This window comes from Lepidochelys olivacea (genome assembly GCF_965140295.1).
Source record: "Lepidochelys olivacea isolate rLepOli2 genome assembly, chromosome: 9".
Classification (NCBI taxonomy): Eukaryota; Metazoa; Chordata; order Testudines; family Cheloniidae; genus Lepidochelys; species Lepidochelys olivacea.
Genome location: NC_140419.1, coordinates 32,353,384 through 32,372,585, shown reverse-complemented (window position 1 = coordinate 32,372,585; position 19,202 = coordinate 32,353,384). Strand labels below are relative to the sequence as shown.

Genomic DNA, 19,202 nt, shown 5'->3' with positions numbered 1-19,202 from the left:
TCGCGAGTGCGTTTTTTTTTCTTTCTAAGCTTCACTAGCCTCTGGGAAGGAGAAGATCCTGTGATCATTGAAACACATGCAGCTGGTGGAGAAAAAAAAAGGGACAGCGGTATTTAAAAAGACACATTTTATAAAACAGTGGCTACACTCTTTCAGGGTAAACCTTGCTGTTAACATTACATACATAGCACATGTGCTTTCGTTACAAGGTCGCATTTTGCCTCCTCCCACCGCGTGACTACCCCCTCAACCTTCCCCCCTCCCTGTGGCTAACAGCGGGGAACATTTCTGTTCAGCCACAGGCAAACAGCCCAGCAGGAATGGGCTCCTCTGAGTGTCCCCTGAAGAAAAGCACTCTATTTCAACCAGGTGACCATGAATTATATCTCACTCTCCTGAGGATAACACAGAGAGATAAAGAACGGATGTTGTTTGAATGCCAGCAAACATACACTGCAATGCTTTGTTCTACAATGATTCCCGAGTACGTGTTACTGGCCTGAAGTGGTAAAGTGTCCTACCATGAAGGACGCAATAAGGCTGCCCTCCCCAGAAACCTTTTGCAAAGGCTTTAGGACTACATCTAGGAGAACCGCAAATGCCAGGGCAAAGTAATCCTTTCACATGCTTGCTTTTAAACCATGTATCGTATTTTAAAAGGTACACTCACCAGAGGTCCCTTCTCCGCCTGCTGGGTCCAGGAGGCAGCCTTGGGTGGGTTCGGGGGGTACTGGCTCCAGGTCTAGGGTGAGAAACAGTTCCTGGCTGTCGGGAAAACCGGTTTCTCCGCTTGCTTGCTGTGAGCTATCTACAACCTCCTCATCATCATCATCTTCTTCGTCCCCAAAACCTGCTTCCGTGTTGCCTCCATCTCCATTGAAGGAGTCAAACAACACGGCTGGGGTAGTGGTGGCTGAACCCCCTAAAATGGCATGCAGCTCATCATAGAAGCGGCATGTTTGGGGCTCTGACCCAGAGCGGCTGTTCGCCTCTCTGGTTTTCTGGTAGGCTTGCCTCAGCTCCTTCAGTTTCACGCGGCACTGCTTCGGGTCCCTGTTATGGCCTCTGTCCTTCATGCCCTGAGAGATTTTCCCAAAGGTTTTGGCATTTCGAAAACTGGAACGGAGTTCTGATAGCACGGATTCCTCTCCCCAAACAGCGATCAGATCCCGTACCTCCCGTTCGGTCCATGCTGGAGCTCTTTTGCGATTCTGGGACTCCATCATGGTCACCTGTGCTGATGAGCTCTGCATGGTCACCTGCAGCTTGCCACGTTGGCCAAACAGGAAATGAGATTCAAAAGTTCGCGGTTCTTTTCCTGTCTACCTGGCCAGTGCATCTGAGTTGAGAGTGCTGTCCAGAGCGGTCATAATGGAGCACTCTGGGATAGCTCCCGGAGGCCAATACCATCGAATTGTGTCCACAGTACCCCAAATTCGAGCCGGCAACGTCGATTTAAGCGCTAATCCACTTGTCAGGGGTGGAGTAAGGAAATCGATTTTAAGAGCCCTTTAAGTCGAAATAAAGGGCTTCATTGTGTGGACGGGTGCAGGTTTACATCGATTTAACGCTGCTAAATTCGACCTAAAGTCCTAGTGTAGACCAGGGCTTAGGCTTGAATACAGACTGGGAGTGACTAAGTCATTATGCAAGGTAACCTATTTCCCCTTGTTTTTTCCAACCCCCCCCCTTCCCCCGTTCCTCAGACGTTCTTATTAAACCCTGGATTTGTGCTGGAAATGGCCCATCTTGATTATCATACACATTGTAAGGAGAGTGATCACTTTAGATAAGCTATTACCAGCAGGAGAGTGGGGTGGGGGGGAGAGAAAACCTTTTGTAGTGATAAACACCCATTTTTTCATGGGCTGTGTGTATAAAAACATCTTCTATATTTTCCACAGTATGCAGCTGATGAAGTGAGCTGTAGCTCACGAAAGCTTATGCTCAAATAAATTGGTTAGTCTCTAAGGTGCCACAAGTACTCCTTTTCTTTTTGCGAATACAGACTAACACGGCTGTTACTCTGAAACCTGTTTTTATCCTACTGTTTCACAGAAACAACTTAACACCCAGCCCAGCCACAAAGAAGGCATAACTACATGGTTTTCTGCTTAAAAGCAGACTACTTTAAGTGTTCTAAAATCCACCACATGCTTACATGGATTGTCTTGAAACCTGCTGTACCTCATGGTTCCTAAAAGTTTCCTAGTTCACCTTAATGTGGTCTTCTTCAAACAGGACTACATTAATGTAAACTAGGAACCTCTTAGTTCATGCCCGTAACATCTAAGTAGAGGATTTACAGCTCAGCACTTTGGTGCACATTCCTATTTCCATCTCCACAGTCTGAACTGCATGGCAGTGTAGACGTAGCCAAAGTCTCTACTAATCACTCAACTGATCTCAGTCATTTGGGGTACTTCCTAGCTAATGCATAGCATCCAATGTTCCCTTGGGGAAGCAATACTGAAAAAGTTATTGATCTTAGAGTCTGTATCTACAGGTCGGCTTGTGCTCAGTTGCTGAACCAAACAAACTGAAATGCACATATATAGCAAGACTCTGCCAGTCAACAGCCAGAGAATTTTTCGGCAATCTCTTGCCACAGTAACTGGATGACTCAAGTGGACATGCTGTGACCATTAAACCCATGCACAACTGAATGTGAGCTCTATCCATGGCAGCTTTCTCAAAATGTGTGTTGTACACGTTCCTTGCTCTCAGCCTGCATTCAGCAGGGAGCTTCTTTTGGAAGTTTTGTCCTGAGACCAAAATTTCTTAAGTGCAATATTTTAGCGTGTTCTAAAGTCCATGTAGTTTTAAAAATCAGTTTTCTAAGAGGTTTGTCCCACCATTGGGGATGCAACTTTATTTTAAAAGGCATTTTAAACCATTTTTAAGTAAAGGATTCACTTAAAGTAGTTCATTAACATAGCCTAGTGTAAGAGCCATGTTGAATTTTAAATTTTGTTTGGTTCTGTCTACACTATCTGGCTAAACTATGTTAGAAATTGGTTTAGTCAGAACCACATTTAAATGAGGAGAGGCTTAAGTGTCAACAATTATGATACAATACAAATCAAGGGCCCTGAGTGTACATATATTTGCTCCATGTGGAAGCCAGGTTCAGTTAATTTAAACCTGTTATTAATCAATGACTTAAGCTAAACTAAAATAAAGCCAGGTCTACATTAAAAGTTTTGTGAGCATGCTATCAAAAGGCCTAGCGTAGACAATTATAGTATGTGTAGACATTACACATATTGAACTTATTTCCCTAAGTTAAGTATCCTCACACCTTCTTGTCAACTGTCTAAATGGGCCATCTTGATTATCACTACAAAAGTTTTTTTCTCCTGCCGATAATAGCTCATCTTAACTAATTAGCCTCTTACAGTTTGTATGGCAACTTCCAACTTCTCTGTAAGTATGTGTGTGTGTGTATATATATACACACATACATACATACACACACACACACACACATCTTCTTACTATATGTTCCATTCTATGCATCCGATGAAGTGGGCTGTAGCCCACGAAAGCTTATGTTCTAATAAATTTGTTAGTCTCTAAGGTGCCACAAGTACTCCTTATCTTTTTGTGGATATAGACTAACATGGCTGCTACTCTGAAACTGATAAAAATAGCGTGCTTTAGCCAATATAGCCTATTTTGTTCACTGAACTGGAATAAACTATACCAGCAGAGGTACTTTTTGGTGGCATAGTTGTCTCTACACTAGGAGGGTTTTGACAGTATAGCTATACCAGAAAAGTTATTTTTAATTGTAGACAACCTGGTCAGAAACAAAATAAGAGTGTCTACAAAGCCTTCTGCACTGGTTTAACTAAACAGTTTAAAATCACACCTTATGTTAAGTTGGTGCAACTCTGGGCAAATAAAGCCAAAATGAACAAACAGTTGACTGGGAGTATGAGGAGGCATTGTTAACAAACATTGTTTTATACTTTCAACCCCCTCTGAACACCCAGCAGGGACTCTGGTAATTTCCAAGACTAGGATATTACTGTCCCTTCATCTAGGGCAGTGATTCTCAATCTGTGGCCCAACCAGCACACATCTTTGGCCCATGTGACATTCTCAGGGCTATACAGGTAGTACATAGATTGTGTGGATGTGGCCCATATAACACAAAGAGCTGCATATGCAGCCCTAAATGATAAAAAGGTTGAGAACCACTGATCTAGGACAAGACGTTAATAGTTTAATTGTTCTTTCGTCTTTGAAAGTCTTCCTTTCTGTTTCTATTCTTTCCTCTTCCTAGCTACTTAGGGTTTGTCTACTTGGGGAATTATTCCAGAATAGCTATTCCTGATTAGCAACATGTATGGATACTCTTATTCCAGAATAAGAGTGCCTTATTCTGAAGTAGTTTAACATGATTTGGAATAAAGCACTCTTATACTGGAATAAGTGCATCCACACATGGAGCTAATCAAGAATAGTTAATCTTTAAATTCATACCCTACCTTATTCTGTATTAATTTAAATGCATAGACAAGACCTCCACCAACTGATAGGATTTTCAACTTCTCTGTCTTTAAATTACTTTAAAATAATATGTAGTTATTCCAATAAACATCAACATGCTGACTACAGCAATATATTTCCACATTTCCTAATAATATATTTAGACATCTACTTTATTTATTTTTAGACCATCCTCAATTACTTAAATAGAAGCAGAGTTGGACCAAGGCTAAGCACTTCAGAAAACCTCACCATGATGATGTCTCCTACATCCAAGCAACGCTGTCAAGCAAAACAGCTGCATTCTATTTTCTGAAAGGCGCCTTCCAAACGTACCTATAGGGGTTGCTGGTGCAGCTAGTGGTGTTTGCTAGCAAGTTTATTATGCTGTGTTATAAAAACTCACACCTATAAGAAGCTGCTGAGCTAGACCTAAATGTGTTCCGGGAAAGAAAAATCAACAAACAGAAGCGGGAAGGTGACTAGCAGGCAGGCACTGCTCTGCCCATAACGGCAGGGCTGGCACAGCCCCAGCCTCCCAGAAGCTGTGTTTGCGGAGGCGTGTCGGCGGGGTCCGCTTCAGAGCTCGCTCCCTGGCACCGTATCCTGCGGGGAACGCTCGGGAGCGGCCTGGTTCCTCATAGGGGCGAGGCAGGTCAGCGCAGCGCCGGGGAGCCGGGCACGAACCCGGAGCCGTTAGCGGGGCCGGGCCCGCGCTGCCTCCTGGCTGCCGGCTGCCCTCCGCTGTGAGCGGGCTGCGGCGAAGCACAGGGACACCCTCCCCTGCCCGGAGAGCGGCCGGGGCAAGGCGAGTGCGCACCCCCCAGTCCGCTAGCCCCGGCCCAGCACCGCTCACCTGATGCTCCTTCAGCACCTGGCTGAGGCAGGGATACCGCTCCGAGACCCACCGGTAGAATTTAGGGACCCCCATGGCTGCCGCCTACCCCAGCCCGACCGGACCCAAACAGCCCTTCCCCCACAGCTGGCTTCCTTCCGGCGCGTCCTACTGACAGCCAGGCCGCCCAGCCACCACAGAGAGCGGCGCAGAGCGGCCCTACTCCACCCATAGAGACTGGGGCAGAGAGAGAGCGTCTTTCCTCACAAACTTCCTCCCGCTGACGTCGGGGCAGCTCTGGGGGCAGGGGCCAGCGCAGCCTGCCGGCCGGGCGCCGCACAGCCTGGCGCGTGACTGCGCTCAGAATGTGGCCGTGCGTCCTCCGCGCCGGGGTAGCGCAGACCTGCCGGGCTTAGCCCGTTCGGGGCGGGGAGGCGGAGGGGTGCAGCCCTGTCTGTCCCCCAGGCGAGGGCAAAGGGCCACCTCTTCAGTGAGAGACCCTGCCCTGCTCCTGTCTGCCTCGACCGCCGGTGTAGCAGCACAAACTCAAACTGCTCCCTGGCAGAATTTCCTATGGCACTACACCGGCGCTGGGGTTCGTGAGTAGCAAAGGTAGCGTGTGAGGTACGGACTTCTGTCCCTGAGCACCTGGGCGCAAGCATTTCCACCAGCAGGCACCCCACAGTGGGTACAAGTTTGGGTCCATAGCACGGCAAGTCTCTTTAGGGGCCCATAGGAGGACTTGAGCCCAGTGCTGCCTTGGGGACAATGATCTATGTGAGTCTCCCAAAACTGGTATGAAAATGTACAAATCCACGTGCCGTTCATCCTCCTTTCTCTTTAATGCTTGTACAAAACCAAACCTCACTCACCCTGGTTGAGTGGCGCTTGCCCATGCTAGGGAAACACAAAGGCCTAAGCCAGGGGTCGGCAACCTGCGGCATGCATGTCAAAGGCGGCATGCAAGCTGATTTTTAGTGGCACTCTGCTGCCAGCCAGGGTCTTGGCCACCGGCCCCCCTCAGCCTGCTGCTGGCCTAGGGTTGCATCCATCCAAAACTTCAGAAAAACCTCAGTGAGAATGAATATCTTGCAAAAAAGTTTCTAGTTTTGGAAAACCACTCTGAAATAGGTATATGAATACAACTACAGCTAAAAATCCCATTTCAACCATATTGATATAAAATTAATTTTATATACATTCTTTTTTTAATATCAATACTTGTCTTCTACAAAATAAATTAATTAGAAATAGAATAAGTTTGTCTCTCTAAAAATAAATAAATAAATAATATATATATTATATATATAAAAATGTTTATAAAGCTAATTTAGACGCTGCTCGGATATGGGAGTATACATACACATTCATAAATATTATATATTGAATATAAAGTATATAGGAAACACACACCTGCATCGTTGAGATGACTGTATATTCTGTTTAATAGTTCATGTATTGTATTCTGTATATATAAAACAGTCTCCATAAATACAAATATCTATGTATAAATGTATGTATCTTCAAACTCATACAATGCAATGAGTGCATTTATATATGTATACAACATACACAGCATATGTACTACAACTATATAGTATATAATACATAGGCTGCATATTAAGTTGTAATGTAGATATGCACAAAATCAGAAATCAAGAAAAGTAGTAATTCTAGAAAATATTACAGTGACTAAAAGAATTCAACAACGTTTTCTTTAAAAAAAATATTACAGCAGCATAAGTTTTGAAGGCAGTATTTCACATATATGGGGCCCAGCCCATATACATCTGGCAGAGCAGGTTCTCATTGTTTGCTTCTTGAATAAGGTAATGAACATGCCCTTCAATAGACAAGGGCAATCCTTTTACCCGGTTCCTAGTCTTAATCACACCCTGTAGCCGCTGTTCTATGTCAAGGACATGAGTCTTGGCCTACAAACACGGAAAAAAGAAAACTTAAAATTCACATGTCCATACATTTGTCACATCTGTAACAGTTCCTGTTCTTCCAAATAAAGTTTTGGCCAATTACAGCATGTATTCCAGATCCCACATAAACAGATTTAATATCCAAATATCTGTGAACTTTTTCTCAAAATAGTTTGACGAAAATGAACAAAGTAAATCATTCTCAAGGACTGATTGCTTGTTGGGCAAGCTATAGCCTTAGCATTAATCTTACAGCTAGAACTTATCAAAGATTGAATAAGCTATTGCACAACCTCTTGAAACAGGTAGCAATGAAATGTGTTTTATTTGATATAAATCCTTTCGTTATCACAACATGTATATGGCTCAGTAACAAAGAGGCCAAGAGTCAACTGTACTTAACGTTCAGACATATTACGTTCAGAAAAGCAATTTTTTACCAGACAATGGTGGGGTTATTGTTTTTTTTGACTGATTTTTCTGATGTGGGCCAGATTGTGTTTTCCTCTGATGTCAAAAAATGAGTCTGCAAGTTTGAACCAGACTTGAGCCAAATAAAGTATTTTGACTAATTCTCAACCATGAAAACAGGCAAAACACAACTATTATGCCAAAGAGGTCCCTTTCTTGGGTATCATCAGTTGTATCACCAACCAATGAGAATATACTCTCAACTTACACTAAAAGAAGCTATATATTCCTTAATAAGATCACTCATTCATTTATCTCATATATTGTATTACACACAAAAAAACTACATTAAAAGAACATCAAAAGACTGGCTGCAAGGTCAAGCTCTTAAGTGTTAGGAAATGCCAGAATTAAAGTTAGCTGTACAAACTTACTTCAGTCCCCTTATACTAACGCAGCCCATTTATGATACAGACTTTAATTACATGCTTGATGCTGCTCACATACCCTTCCCCCCCCCCCAACACGATCTCATTCAGTGCACATGACAGACCTGTTCTGAGGATGATGAATCAGGGTTCTGAAGTGAAAGAGATTGTTGTCTGTAGGGCCCCTGCCTCATTTGTTGCAGAAGTTAGAGGGTAGGCTGGTTTCAGCTTAAGGCATTTGAACACTACTCTGGAGGACAGAATTCTACTATCCCTGTCTGTGCCACAGACTTTCTGTGTGATGCTAGCCAAGTCACTTAAACCAGATTTTTCACAGGTGATCATGAACTGTGTGTTTCTCATTTTCAGGGTGACTGATGTGAGCTATAGCTCATGAAAGCCTATGCTCAAATAAATTTGTTAGTCTCTAAGGAGCCACAAATACTCCTTTTCTTTTTGTCTTCTAGATACTACTTTTCTCTACTCTCTTCTCTCCTTTTAGCCCATGCCTTTCCTGTACTGCTTATAAATGTTGTCGCTGAACTATTGAACCTAGGTATTTGAACTTCTGTACCTTTGATGGTGGCTGACCCCCACAAACTCACAGTCCTGTTGTCTTCCTGCAAGATATCACTGAATCTACACACTGCAAGATATTGAATCTATACACCATACAGTTTTATTTCTGCCGATTTTCATACTATTTCTTTCAAGTACACACCTCCATCTTCTTCCACTTCCTCTTTGTTCTCCTGCACAAGCACTACATTATTTACAAAAAGCATGCACCAAGGTGCCAGTCTCTGGATGTTTTCTGTAAGTGATTCAAGCACTAACATGAATACAAAGGGGGTTAGTGCCATGTCTTGATGGACTCTGACTCTTACTGGAAACGGGTCAGTTTCTCCATATGGCCTTCAAACTGTAGTAACAGCATCCATGTATATGTCCTGGATGAGTCTGATACATGAAGACTTATCCGTTTCATTCTTATACAGATGACTTATCTCGAAATGTGGCATAAGCCTTCTCAACATCAATGAATATTATGTGCAGGGTTTTTCTTTTTTCTCTCTATATTTTTCCACAAACAATCTTAATGCAACATAGTATCCACTGTTGACTTGCCTGCCACAACTCCAAACTGACTGTTACAGATTTTACTTCTCTTCGTAATCTCTTATCAATAACTTTGTGCAGAAAATATGTAATTTCAGAAATTAGCTAGAGACCCTTCTAAATTAGCTGTACAAATTAGCAGGGCATATTTCCCAAAAATATAAAGTCAGTTTAACAGACCCTGATAGTAGCAACATGCCTACAGATAATTCACAGATTTCGGAAAAGGGCAGCAGTTTAAACTCACACTGCCTACGTGTAGCTCAGGCTCAGTTACCACAAATTATCTCTTTGAGCCACCCAGCTACTGTGACAATAAGATGTCTGGTAACCTTCTTGCCATAGTCTTGCTACTTATGGACATTTCAATCTCTTTTGGCCCATAGCTCTCTAGAAAGGTAATATCTTCCTTTAATAAGATTTTTAATATTGCTCCCTCAAAGGGCAGTGCTTTAGGTGAGATAAATGTCAAGTGACTGAGATCAGTTGAGGAACAATTAGAGCCGTAGTTTGAGCCCTACACGTGCAGTGTGCGTGCATGCACATACATACACACGCCCCTGATTTTGTAAAATGCTGGGGTTTTGTTGGGGGTGGGGAGGACCATATCTTGGAATCTCTTGCTTATATTATCCAAATTTAGATCATGAACTCTAGCCAGCATCCCCACGAGGCACAGAAATTTTCAAGACAATCCATGTAAGCGTGTGAATTTTATAGTACTTAGAAGAGTGGACCTTTAAACAGACAATGCTGCTCAACCATAACTATTGCAGAGCTGGCGCTCCCTAATAATGTTCTTTTAATGTAGTTTTATATGTGTAACTTACTAGGTTGTTAAAAGAGCAAGAGACTCCATTCCAGACTCAGAGCAAGAGAGTGGGTTCCATTCCACATTCTGAAGGGGACTGTGTTCTAGTGGGTTAAGATACACTGATGGTAGAAACAGTGGAATCCATAACACAGACAGGGCTCAAGTGGTATCATCACCATGTCATCTAGTAGCTTTGGATAACATGTTGGTAAAAATGCATGAGCCCTCTTTACACTACAGCTTCCATGGCAGGTGGAACTGCAATTATAGGTCCTAATTTTACCAGTATAGACACTGCGTTAGAGAATGATGCTAAAAAGGTACAGTAGGTCTCATGACGGTTTTTATTGAAATATCAGTCTCATATTTTAAGGATTAAACAATAGCAAAGAGATCATGAATAAAAAACAGCTACAACAGGTTTAGAAGAAAAAACCCAGGAAAGTAAAGCTTTGCATAAATTAGACCAAAACAATTGATGATACTGTGAAATATAAAATAATGAAATGTTAGTTCTAGAGTAGATCAAACTTCTTGCAACTGACCTTTTCATTGACAACTTCACCAGTTTCATTCACCTGTGCTTTTGTATGACCTTTCACTGGTTTACTCCACTCTACAAGGGGATCATGGATAAAAGTCTTCAAGACACTAAAAACATACAAACAAAAAAAGTGTTCATTGTGTGGGAAATGATTAGTTATAAACTTCTTTTGACCATGACACATTAAATAGAATCTTTTGACTACTAACTTTAATTTTTAAAACGCAAGACAGACACTCTGTTTGCTAAAATAAAACATTACTGCTTAATATTAATAATTAATAACCTGTTTCAGAGTAACAGCCGTGGTAGTCTGTATTCGCAAAAAGAAAAGGAGTACTTGTGGCACCTGAGAGACTAACCAATTTATTTGAGCATAAGCTTTCGTGTAGCTCACGAAAGCTTACGCTCAAATAAATTGGTTAGTCTCTCAGGTGCCACAAGTACTCCTTTTCTTTTTAATTAATAACCTATAATTTTTTATTTCCTAAAGGAAGGAAAAATATTAGCGAAGACCCTCCTTTTATTTTAAAGAGTCTATTTCCTTTACAGTTCTCTCTACAGTATCACTACTGGTAATTTCATAAATGTTAGCTTTGTCCATGACTGCAGTTATAAACAACACAACTATTCTTTTGAATCAGATCTTGTATCCTCTAACAGCAGCTTTTGCAATTAAAATAACAGAGCATACCTTTCAGAAGGCAGTAAAAATAATGGTTTTATTACTCATCCGTATAGATTTGTGGAACAGTAATGTAACTGACAGCCCTCAGAACATGAGCTATCTTCCATGTTTCTCTGAGTAAAGCTCTTAAGTTTGTTCTAAAGTTAATGCAAAACTAGTCAGTGTAAGCAATTTTGCTACCAACAGTCTAGTGAAATATGTAGCAAGTGTGTGGCAACTCCAGGAAGTAAAAGCAGATTATAGAACATCCAATTTAAGCATGAATCCTCGACAGATTCCTAGTCTGTACGACAATTAATCCATCATGATCTAAGTATTGGCAGGCCAAATGCTCAGAAATGGGATACAAGCACAAAGGAATAAAGACACTCTATGCCTGTCATCACTACTGAGCATCACTGATTCAGCTCACAATGGATCAAATTCTGGTACCCTTAACCAAACAAAACTTACATTTATTTAATGGACATTTTGTATAATGAAGGACTCCACAGTTTGACAACAAGTGATTATTGCCAATTCAATGAGAAATGCTACTCTTCATAGCTCCCCAAAAATTCTTTCAATAAGGTTACTTTTATCTGTTGCTAGCTTTAAAAAACACATGAAACTCTTTGACAATGTTTTCTAGAGAAAAATTAAATGATTCTTTTAACATGCAACAATACCACCACAAACAAAATTAACATTTGTTAAACAGAACTGAAGAAAACCTGTCAACAAATCAATGGTCTCCATTTATCCCCTATGCCTGGACTTCAGTTTGAAAAAATGTGGGAGTCAGCATTCAGCCAAATTTTTATGCCACTTGTGATAGAGGTGCACACTGTGCATACAGAGCTGAGGCTGGGAAGGAGGATCATCTCTCTCCGGCAGCCGCAGCTGGGCAAAGTCGCCTCTTTCTCTGGCTGCCGCAGTCCTGTACATCCCAAATTCCCACTGCCCCCTCCCACCTACCCCCTATTCCCCCCAAGGCCACCACCTCACCTTACATGTGTGTCTTCTCCAGGGTTCAGGCACCTAATTAGTGGAGCCATGCCTGTGTGGCTCCACTAATTAGGTGGGTGGCCCTTCATTCTCTCGTGTACGGCTGCCCAGGTGCGCACCTTAGAGGGAACTATCCGTGGATCACCAGTGGTCCGCAGACCACAGTTTGAGAACCTCTGATTTAAATGAACTGTAAAAATGGGGTATCTCTGTATTCATCTCTCTTTGAAATGTATACCAAATAATCTGTGAATGGTGGAGGAACAAGCAAATTGGCTTATGTTAATTCTATAGCTAAGTACCGGTGATGGACCTCCTTCAAAGTCATGCTAATTACCTTTTGAACTCCCAACTTGTCACAAGACATGAAATTGTACAAAAGATCCTTTGGTCCTGATTCTGTCATCTCAGATCTGCTTAGGCTTCATCAAGGGAAGTTTGAGTCACAAAACTGAGGTCCCAGTTATACTGGTACACCCCGAATACAATATTTGGACATTGTACTATAACCTATGAACTATTTCTGAAAGAACTCTTTGCTACTACAAAGCTCACCATCTATGCTATGAATCTGAACCTCAATGAATTGAGCTCTCTCTCTCGCTATACACATATTTATCTTTTAACCATACTCTCTCTCTCTGTAGATTTTAATACATTTTAGTTTAGTTAATAAGAATTGGCTGTAGCATGTATTTGGGTAAGATCTGAAACATTCATTAACCTGGGAGGTAATGTGTCCGATCCTTTGGGATTGGCAGAACCTTTTCTTTTATATGATGAAATAAGATTTACAGAAATTTTCATCATATTTGACGTGGGTAAGTGGATGGAGGCCTGAGGCTGGATCACTTTAAGGGAATTGTGTTGTTTGGACTTCTAAGTAACCCGTAAGGTAATAAAGAAGCTGTTTTATGCTGGCTTGGTAAACCTAAGTTGTGGAATATCCATCAGCTTTACGGGGATTGTCTGCCCCATTCTTTGCAATTCACCCTAATTGAGTGATCATAGCTGGCCCCCATTGGGACCCTAGTCACAGCTTTCTCAAACAGGCAGCCAAGGATTCCCCCAGTACCTGAGAAGAGCAATGCAGCTGAGGATCTAGCTCAAAAGAACTAAACAGAAGAGGGTTAAAGGAGAGACAATTTGAGGTAAATAAAAGATAAGCAAAGTTATATTTTGAGAACAACCAGAAATTTAGTATAAGACAGTAAAACTACTATCCACAGTAAACCTTGGTACTTTTTCTTATTACTAGTTAGAAAGTAACTCTACAGTTAACAAAATGTGTTGACTAGCTATACTGTTTTATACACAAAGTGCATGTCAGACTCAATTTGTGCTACTGGAAGAGGATTTTTTTCTCTCCCCAAAAGAACTGGCTCAGGGACCAGCAGTTAACATTTTAAGTTTATATCATAAACTAGATAATTTTATTATTAAAACGTCAAATACTGATTGTTATGTACCTCATTAGAGGTTCTCTTTGATCACGCATTAGCCTCATTGTGACTTCACAAGCTCTTCGGAAGAGACCTTCTGTCCCCATTGGACCCATTCCATTGACCATATTATGAGTGAGGCGAAAAGGTACAATTTCTGGAACTTCAAAAGTTTCCCCCTGCAAATTAATAAAAAGTTAATTAAATGTGAAGTTCACTTCAGAACACTTTTTCTGATTTATTATTTCTATAAAGTTTCTTTTCCAAATTGTATGTCAGTCCACTGCAGGCCAAACAACTAACTTCTCTTGCCTAACTATTACCATTAGAGTATACCAAATTCAGGTAATTCTGGCATAGATTTGAATTGGTTTATGTCAGCATTGCTTCTGGAGGTCTCATCTTAGCTAGCAGACATTTGGCCATATCACAAGTCCATCTTACCATTTAGGAAAATTTGGCATGAGCAAAGGATTGACGATAGATATGGGATATAGAATAATAAAGGTGACAAAGACTAGGAGTTTGGTGAAAGGCTGATGAGAACTACCTAAAATTCTTTAATGTTTTCTGTTTTAAATCATACATTGGCTTTCAAGATTTAAATTTTATCTTTGTTCCACTACTTCAGGCAAGTTCTGATGATAGTTTTAAAATTCTCATTATTCTCATAATTTAAAGATACTTAGTCAAAACATTTTGTTTGTTTTAAAAACAAGGTCGAATAGGACCAACAAGGACAAATGTTTGGCACTGAAGATGTAACAGGGGAACTAGTTGAACAGGACCCATATTACATATTTCTGAATTAAACCAAACACCAACTAAATCTTCCAATAGAAATACCAAAAACCCACTCTGGCCACAGTTAAAAAGAAAATGCCACTTTCTTCCACAGCAAATTCTCTTTTGAGTGACTGATGTACAAAACTACATTATCCACAACAAAAGTGAAAAAAAGAAAGACTAATTAGAATGTTTTGTAAACATCGAGTAAGTACTCTCACATTTTAGTGCATCCAAAGAAAGCTCACGTGATGTTGCCTGAACAAAAGACTGCTTTAATTATCAAGGCGTACAGGACAATAATGCCTTTGTGTAAGATTTTTTCCCCACTGATATATAGGTTTATATATTCTAAAACTTCTGAATAAGAACACAATGGTATATGAATATCTTGGTAGATATTCAGAGTCTCAAAGTGAAAGAAATACTGAAAAAGCAGGAGAGATTTGTGGATTTTGAACTTTCAAGTGTTTAAAAAATAAGCAAGATCAGCAAGACATTTCCTACCTTGTTGAACAAACAGTTGAAGTCCACATGCACACATTCACCAGTCAAAGAATCAAAAAGAATATTTTCACCATGGCGGTCTCCCAAACCCAGTATGTAACCAACCATTGACATCACTGCTGTGGAACGACAATAGGCTGATCTGCTACTGTACCTACAGAAAATAAGGATCCAATGTAAAATCCTAGGATCACTTGCCCTTGCACAACCTTTTAGACAATGTAGAGCTTTTGAATAGCTTTTGTGCTCTATGTGAAAAGCTCCAGTCTTATTTTGTTTAGTACATACTTCATTTTCTATCTGCTTTATCTTCATTTACATTTTGTGAAAATAAACTAGTGTCATTAAACTACCATGATCACAGCAACTGACCATAAAGTAGGATCAGGGAATGTTCTCAGAAACCATTCATAAAAAATAGGAGGATGTCGGGGCAGAAGAGTTTCTTTGAACATTTTCAGCTTTTCAGTTAAAGGTGCTGACTTTGGAAGCATGTGTTGACGTAGCTCCTTTCCAGTCATATAGACTCCTGTAAAAGATTTCAATCAGATGTAACAAACCAAGTCTTATATATGGTGTCCCCCCCACTACTATTTAGAGTTCATCAAGTGTAGCCTAAAATACCAAAATTAGAACAGGTTTTACTATTTTAATTAAATTAATATTAAAAAAGTATTGGCAACTCAGGAAAAAAGGCAGTCATGCAAGCACATTACAAATTCAGATCTTGGCTGAGCCAGGTTACATGAAGTAAACAAATTGCCTTCCACTATAAAATCCCTATGATCCATTAATCATGCCAGTTGACACATGTGAAAGACAAAGCCTCTATTGTCATCTGCAGCTCAAAAAATTTTGAGTGCTGTGTGGTTGATCCAGATGAAGTACAAAAAAAGTAGGGCTGTCAAGTGATTAAAAAAATTTATCGCGATTAATCTTGCGATTAAAAAAAATTAACAGCGCAATTAATTGCGCTGTTAAACAACAATAGAATACTATTTATTTTAAATATTTTTGGATGTTTGCTACATTTTCAAATATATTACTTCAATTACAACACAGAATACAAAGGTACAGCACTCACTGTATTTTTATATTTATTTTTTATTACAAATATTTACACTGTAAAAAACAAAATAATTGTATTTTTCAATTCACCTCATAGAAGTACTGTAGTGCAGGGGTGGGCAAACTTTTTGGCCCAAGGGCCACATCTCGGTATGGAAATTGTATGGCGGGCCATGAATGCTCACGAAATTGGGGGTTGGGGTGCGGGAGGGGGTGAGGGCTCCAGCTGGGGGTGCGGGCTCTGGGGTGGGGCCAGAAATGAGGAGTTCAGGGTGCGGGAGGGGGCTCTGGGCTGGGGCAGGGTGTTGAGATTCAGGGGGATGAGGGCTCCAGCTGGGGGTACGGGCTCTGGGGTAGGGCTGGAGATGAGGGGTTGGGGGTGCAGGAGGGTGCTCTGGGCTGGGACCAAGAGGTTCGGAGGGTGGGAGGGGGATCAGGGCTGGGGCAGGGTGTTGGAGCACAGGAGCAGTCAGCGGTGCAGGCTCCAGGCGGCACTTACCTCAAGCAGCTCCCAGAAGCAGCAACATATCCCCGCTCCAGCTCCTACGCAGAGGCACAGCCAGGGGCCTTGGCATGCTGTCCCATCTGCAGGCGCTGCCCCTACAGCTCCCATTGGCCATGGTTCCAATGGGAGCTGTGGGGGCAGCGCTTAGGGTGGGGATGGTGTGTGGAGCCCCCTGGCTGCCCCTATGCGTAGAGTGGGGCAAACCCCCAGCTGGAGTGCCAGAGCCAGGGAAGCCCCACCCTCCGCTCCCTGGTGGGAGTTTGAGGGCCAGATTAAAACATCTGAAGGGCCGGATATGGCTCCCAGGCCATAGTTTGCCCACCCCTGCTGTAGTGCAATCTCTTTATCATGAAAGTTGAATTTACAAATGTAGAATTATGTTAAACATGAAAGCATGTCCTGTGGAATGGTGGCCGAAGCATGGAAAGGGCATACGGATGTTTAGCATATCTGGCATGCAAATACCTTGCAATGCTGGCTACAAAAGTGCCATGTGAACGCCTGTTCTCAGGTGACATTGTAAATAAGAAGTAGACAGCGGTATCTCCCGTCAGTGTAAACAAACTTGTTTGTCTTAGCGATTGGCAGAATAAGAAGTAGGACTGAGTTGACCTGTAGGCTCTAAAGTTTCACACTGTTTTGTTTTTGAGTGCAGTTATGTAACCAAAAAAAAAAATCTGCATTTGTAAGTTACACTTTCACAATGAAGAGATTGCACTTCAGTACTTGTATGAGGTGAACTGAAAAATACTATTTCTTTTGTTCATTATTTTTACAGTGTATATATTTGTAATCAAAAATAATATAAAGTGAGCACTGTGCACTTTGTATTCTGTGTTGTAATTGAAACCGATATTGAAAATGTAAAACAAAAATCCAAAAATATTTAATAAATTTCAATTGGAATTCTATTGTTATAAGTGTGATTAATTGTGATTAACTTTTTTAATCGTGATTAATTGTTTTGAGTTAATCGTGTGAGTTAACTGTGATTAACTGACAGCCCTAAAAAAAGTTTTTCCAATGGTCAACTTTGATTTTATTATGCTGCTCAATGTAAAGTTAAGTTTGTTGAAAAGCAAAGGATTCTGACTTTTCACTGGAAAGTCATTGTGGCAGTTACTTTGATAAATGATAAAAATGATTAAGATTAAAAACAAGCATCATAAAAATGACAGGCAAAAAATAAGAATGGACATAAAACCTAAGACAAAATAAAAGCCAAGTTGCTTATTTTGTTGCTTAGTACTGTACACATATTCCTTTTAATGACAACCAGCTTCAGCAGCAGTACTAGTGACATAAGAATGGATTAAGAAGATTAAATTCTCAGCACTAAAAGAAAGCCACATAAGGTTTATCTTTGTGAAGCCCTGAAAAACATTAATAGCAAGTTTAGATATTCTTGCATTTATGAGTACAACAAAAAATCTGCCAATGGTGTGCTGGTAATGGCTAAATACAATCTGCTGCATCTTCCCAGCATTCAGGACAGGATAAAGAAATTTCTTACAAGATAATTTTCTTCCTGCTAGAAGCTTCTCTCCTCATTCATAACAAATGGGAAATTCCTTCTGGGGGCTTCAGTTGAAGGACAGGGTTTAGTCCTGGAGCCTCTAGCAACAACACTGGAACATCTCCAAAGTCCACAGATGGGAGCAATTACCCATTTGTTATGAATTAGAAGAGAAGATGGGCAGCAGAATGAAATTATCACACCTTCTACAGCTCAGTTTTGTCTAGAAGTTTGGGGTCTGATCACTTGCTTTCTGTCTCATTTACTGAGAGCTACAATCGCATCTAAACAAAGGCAGCATAAATCAGCCACATAACTCTCAGATTGAGAGGTACTGTACAGCCTAGTAAGATAATGCATCACTGAGCTCATTTTTGCCTAAAATTTATAAATCTAAAAGATTTTCTATAAGCTTGTCATGGGGTGTATCAGCCCTGAACTAGTACAGCAGGGGTTAACCCTTCTATTTTAATCTGGAGGCCATACACCCCCGGCTCTGCTGGGCATGCTCCAGCTGGAAGCAGGATATAAAAGCCAGCAGAGCAGCTCAGTCTGGGCTGACCTCCATGGGGAAGGAGGTGTGTTGCTAGCTCCTGAGGGAGGACCACCTGCACTCCAAGACATGGAGGCCAGCCAGTCAGATGTGGACCCCGACACACCAGCATGGGACGTTGCACAGAGGGGAGACACCGGAGAATCCCTGAGACAGAGAACCCCAGAGACTTGGGTAGGAAGTAACCCAGGAAAGTTTGGCAGGGAAACAGTTACAGAACCGGACTAAGGCTTGGCATGTTTCGGTTGGAGCCCCGCCAAGCTGGTGGTGGGCAACCCTGCCACCGATAGGGCCCTGCGTTGGGACCCCATGGAGAGGGTAAGCCCAGGTCCCCCTATCCTGGCCCCCACCCACCTGGGGTGGTGGTCCCACTCACCAGTATTACGGACTCTGGCCCTAGGCCACACTGCCCTGAGAGAGACAGAGGGCCGATTCACCGACTCTGGCCATTGGGCTGCACTGCCCAAATAATAAGGGCGGTAGTATGGACTCTGACTGCTAGGCCGCACTGCCCTGACAGCAAGGAGCTGAAGTATTAACTCTGGCTATTGGGCCACGCTGACCTGGGAGA

At 41.6% G+C, this 19,202-nt stretch overlaps 2 protein-coding genes across 3 annotated transcripts in view; both read right to left on the bottom strand.

The window, feature by feature from the left end:
• XRN1 (5'-3' exoribonuclease 1) overlaps positions 1 to 5,485 on the bottom strand; it is a 79,000-nt gene extending 73,515 nt beyond the window's left edge. For both annotated transcript variants that reach the window (XM_084638704.1, XM_084638705.1), the window contains exon 1: positions 5,354 to 5,485. In XM_084638704.1, the coding sequence (XP_084494830.1) occupies positions 5,354 to 5,428 (75 nt within the window). In that variant the 5' untranslated portion in view covers positions 5,429 to 5,485. The remainder of the gene's footprint in view (positions 1 to 5,353) is intronic.
• A 1,274-nt stretch (positions 5,486 to 6,759) lies between these two features.
• Positions 6,760 to 19,202, bottom strand: part of ATR (ATR checkpoint kinase) — an 81,880-nt gene continuing 69,437 nt past the window's right edge. Inside the window, exons 43-47 of the mRNA XM_084639312.1 lie at positions 15,362 to 15,518; positions 14,990 to 15,143; positions 13,724 to 13,875; positions 10,581 to 10,686; positions 6,760 to 7,266 (exon numbers count right to left, since the gene is read on the bottom strand). Coding sequence (XP_084495438.1) covers positions 7,093 to 7,266; positions 10,581 to 10,686; positions 13,724 to 13,875; positions 14,990 to 15,143; positions 15,362 to 15,518 — 743 coding nt within the window. The 3' untranslated portion in view covers positions 6,760 to 7,092. The remainder of the gene's footprint in view (positions 7,267 to 10,580; positions 10,687 to 13,723; positions 13,876 to 14,989; positions 15,144 to 15,361; positions 15,519 to 19,202) is intronic.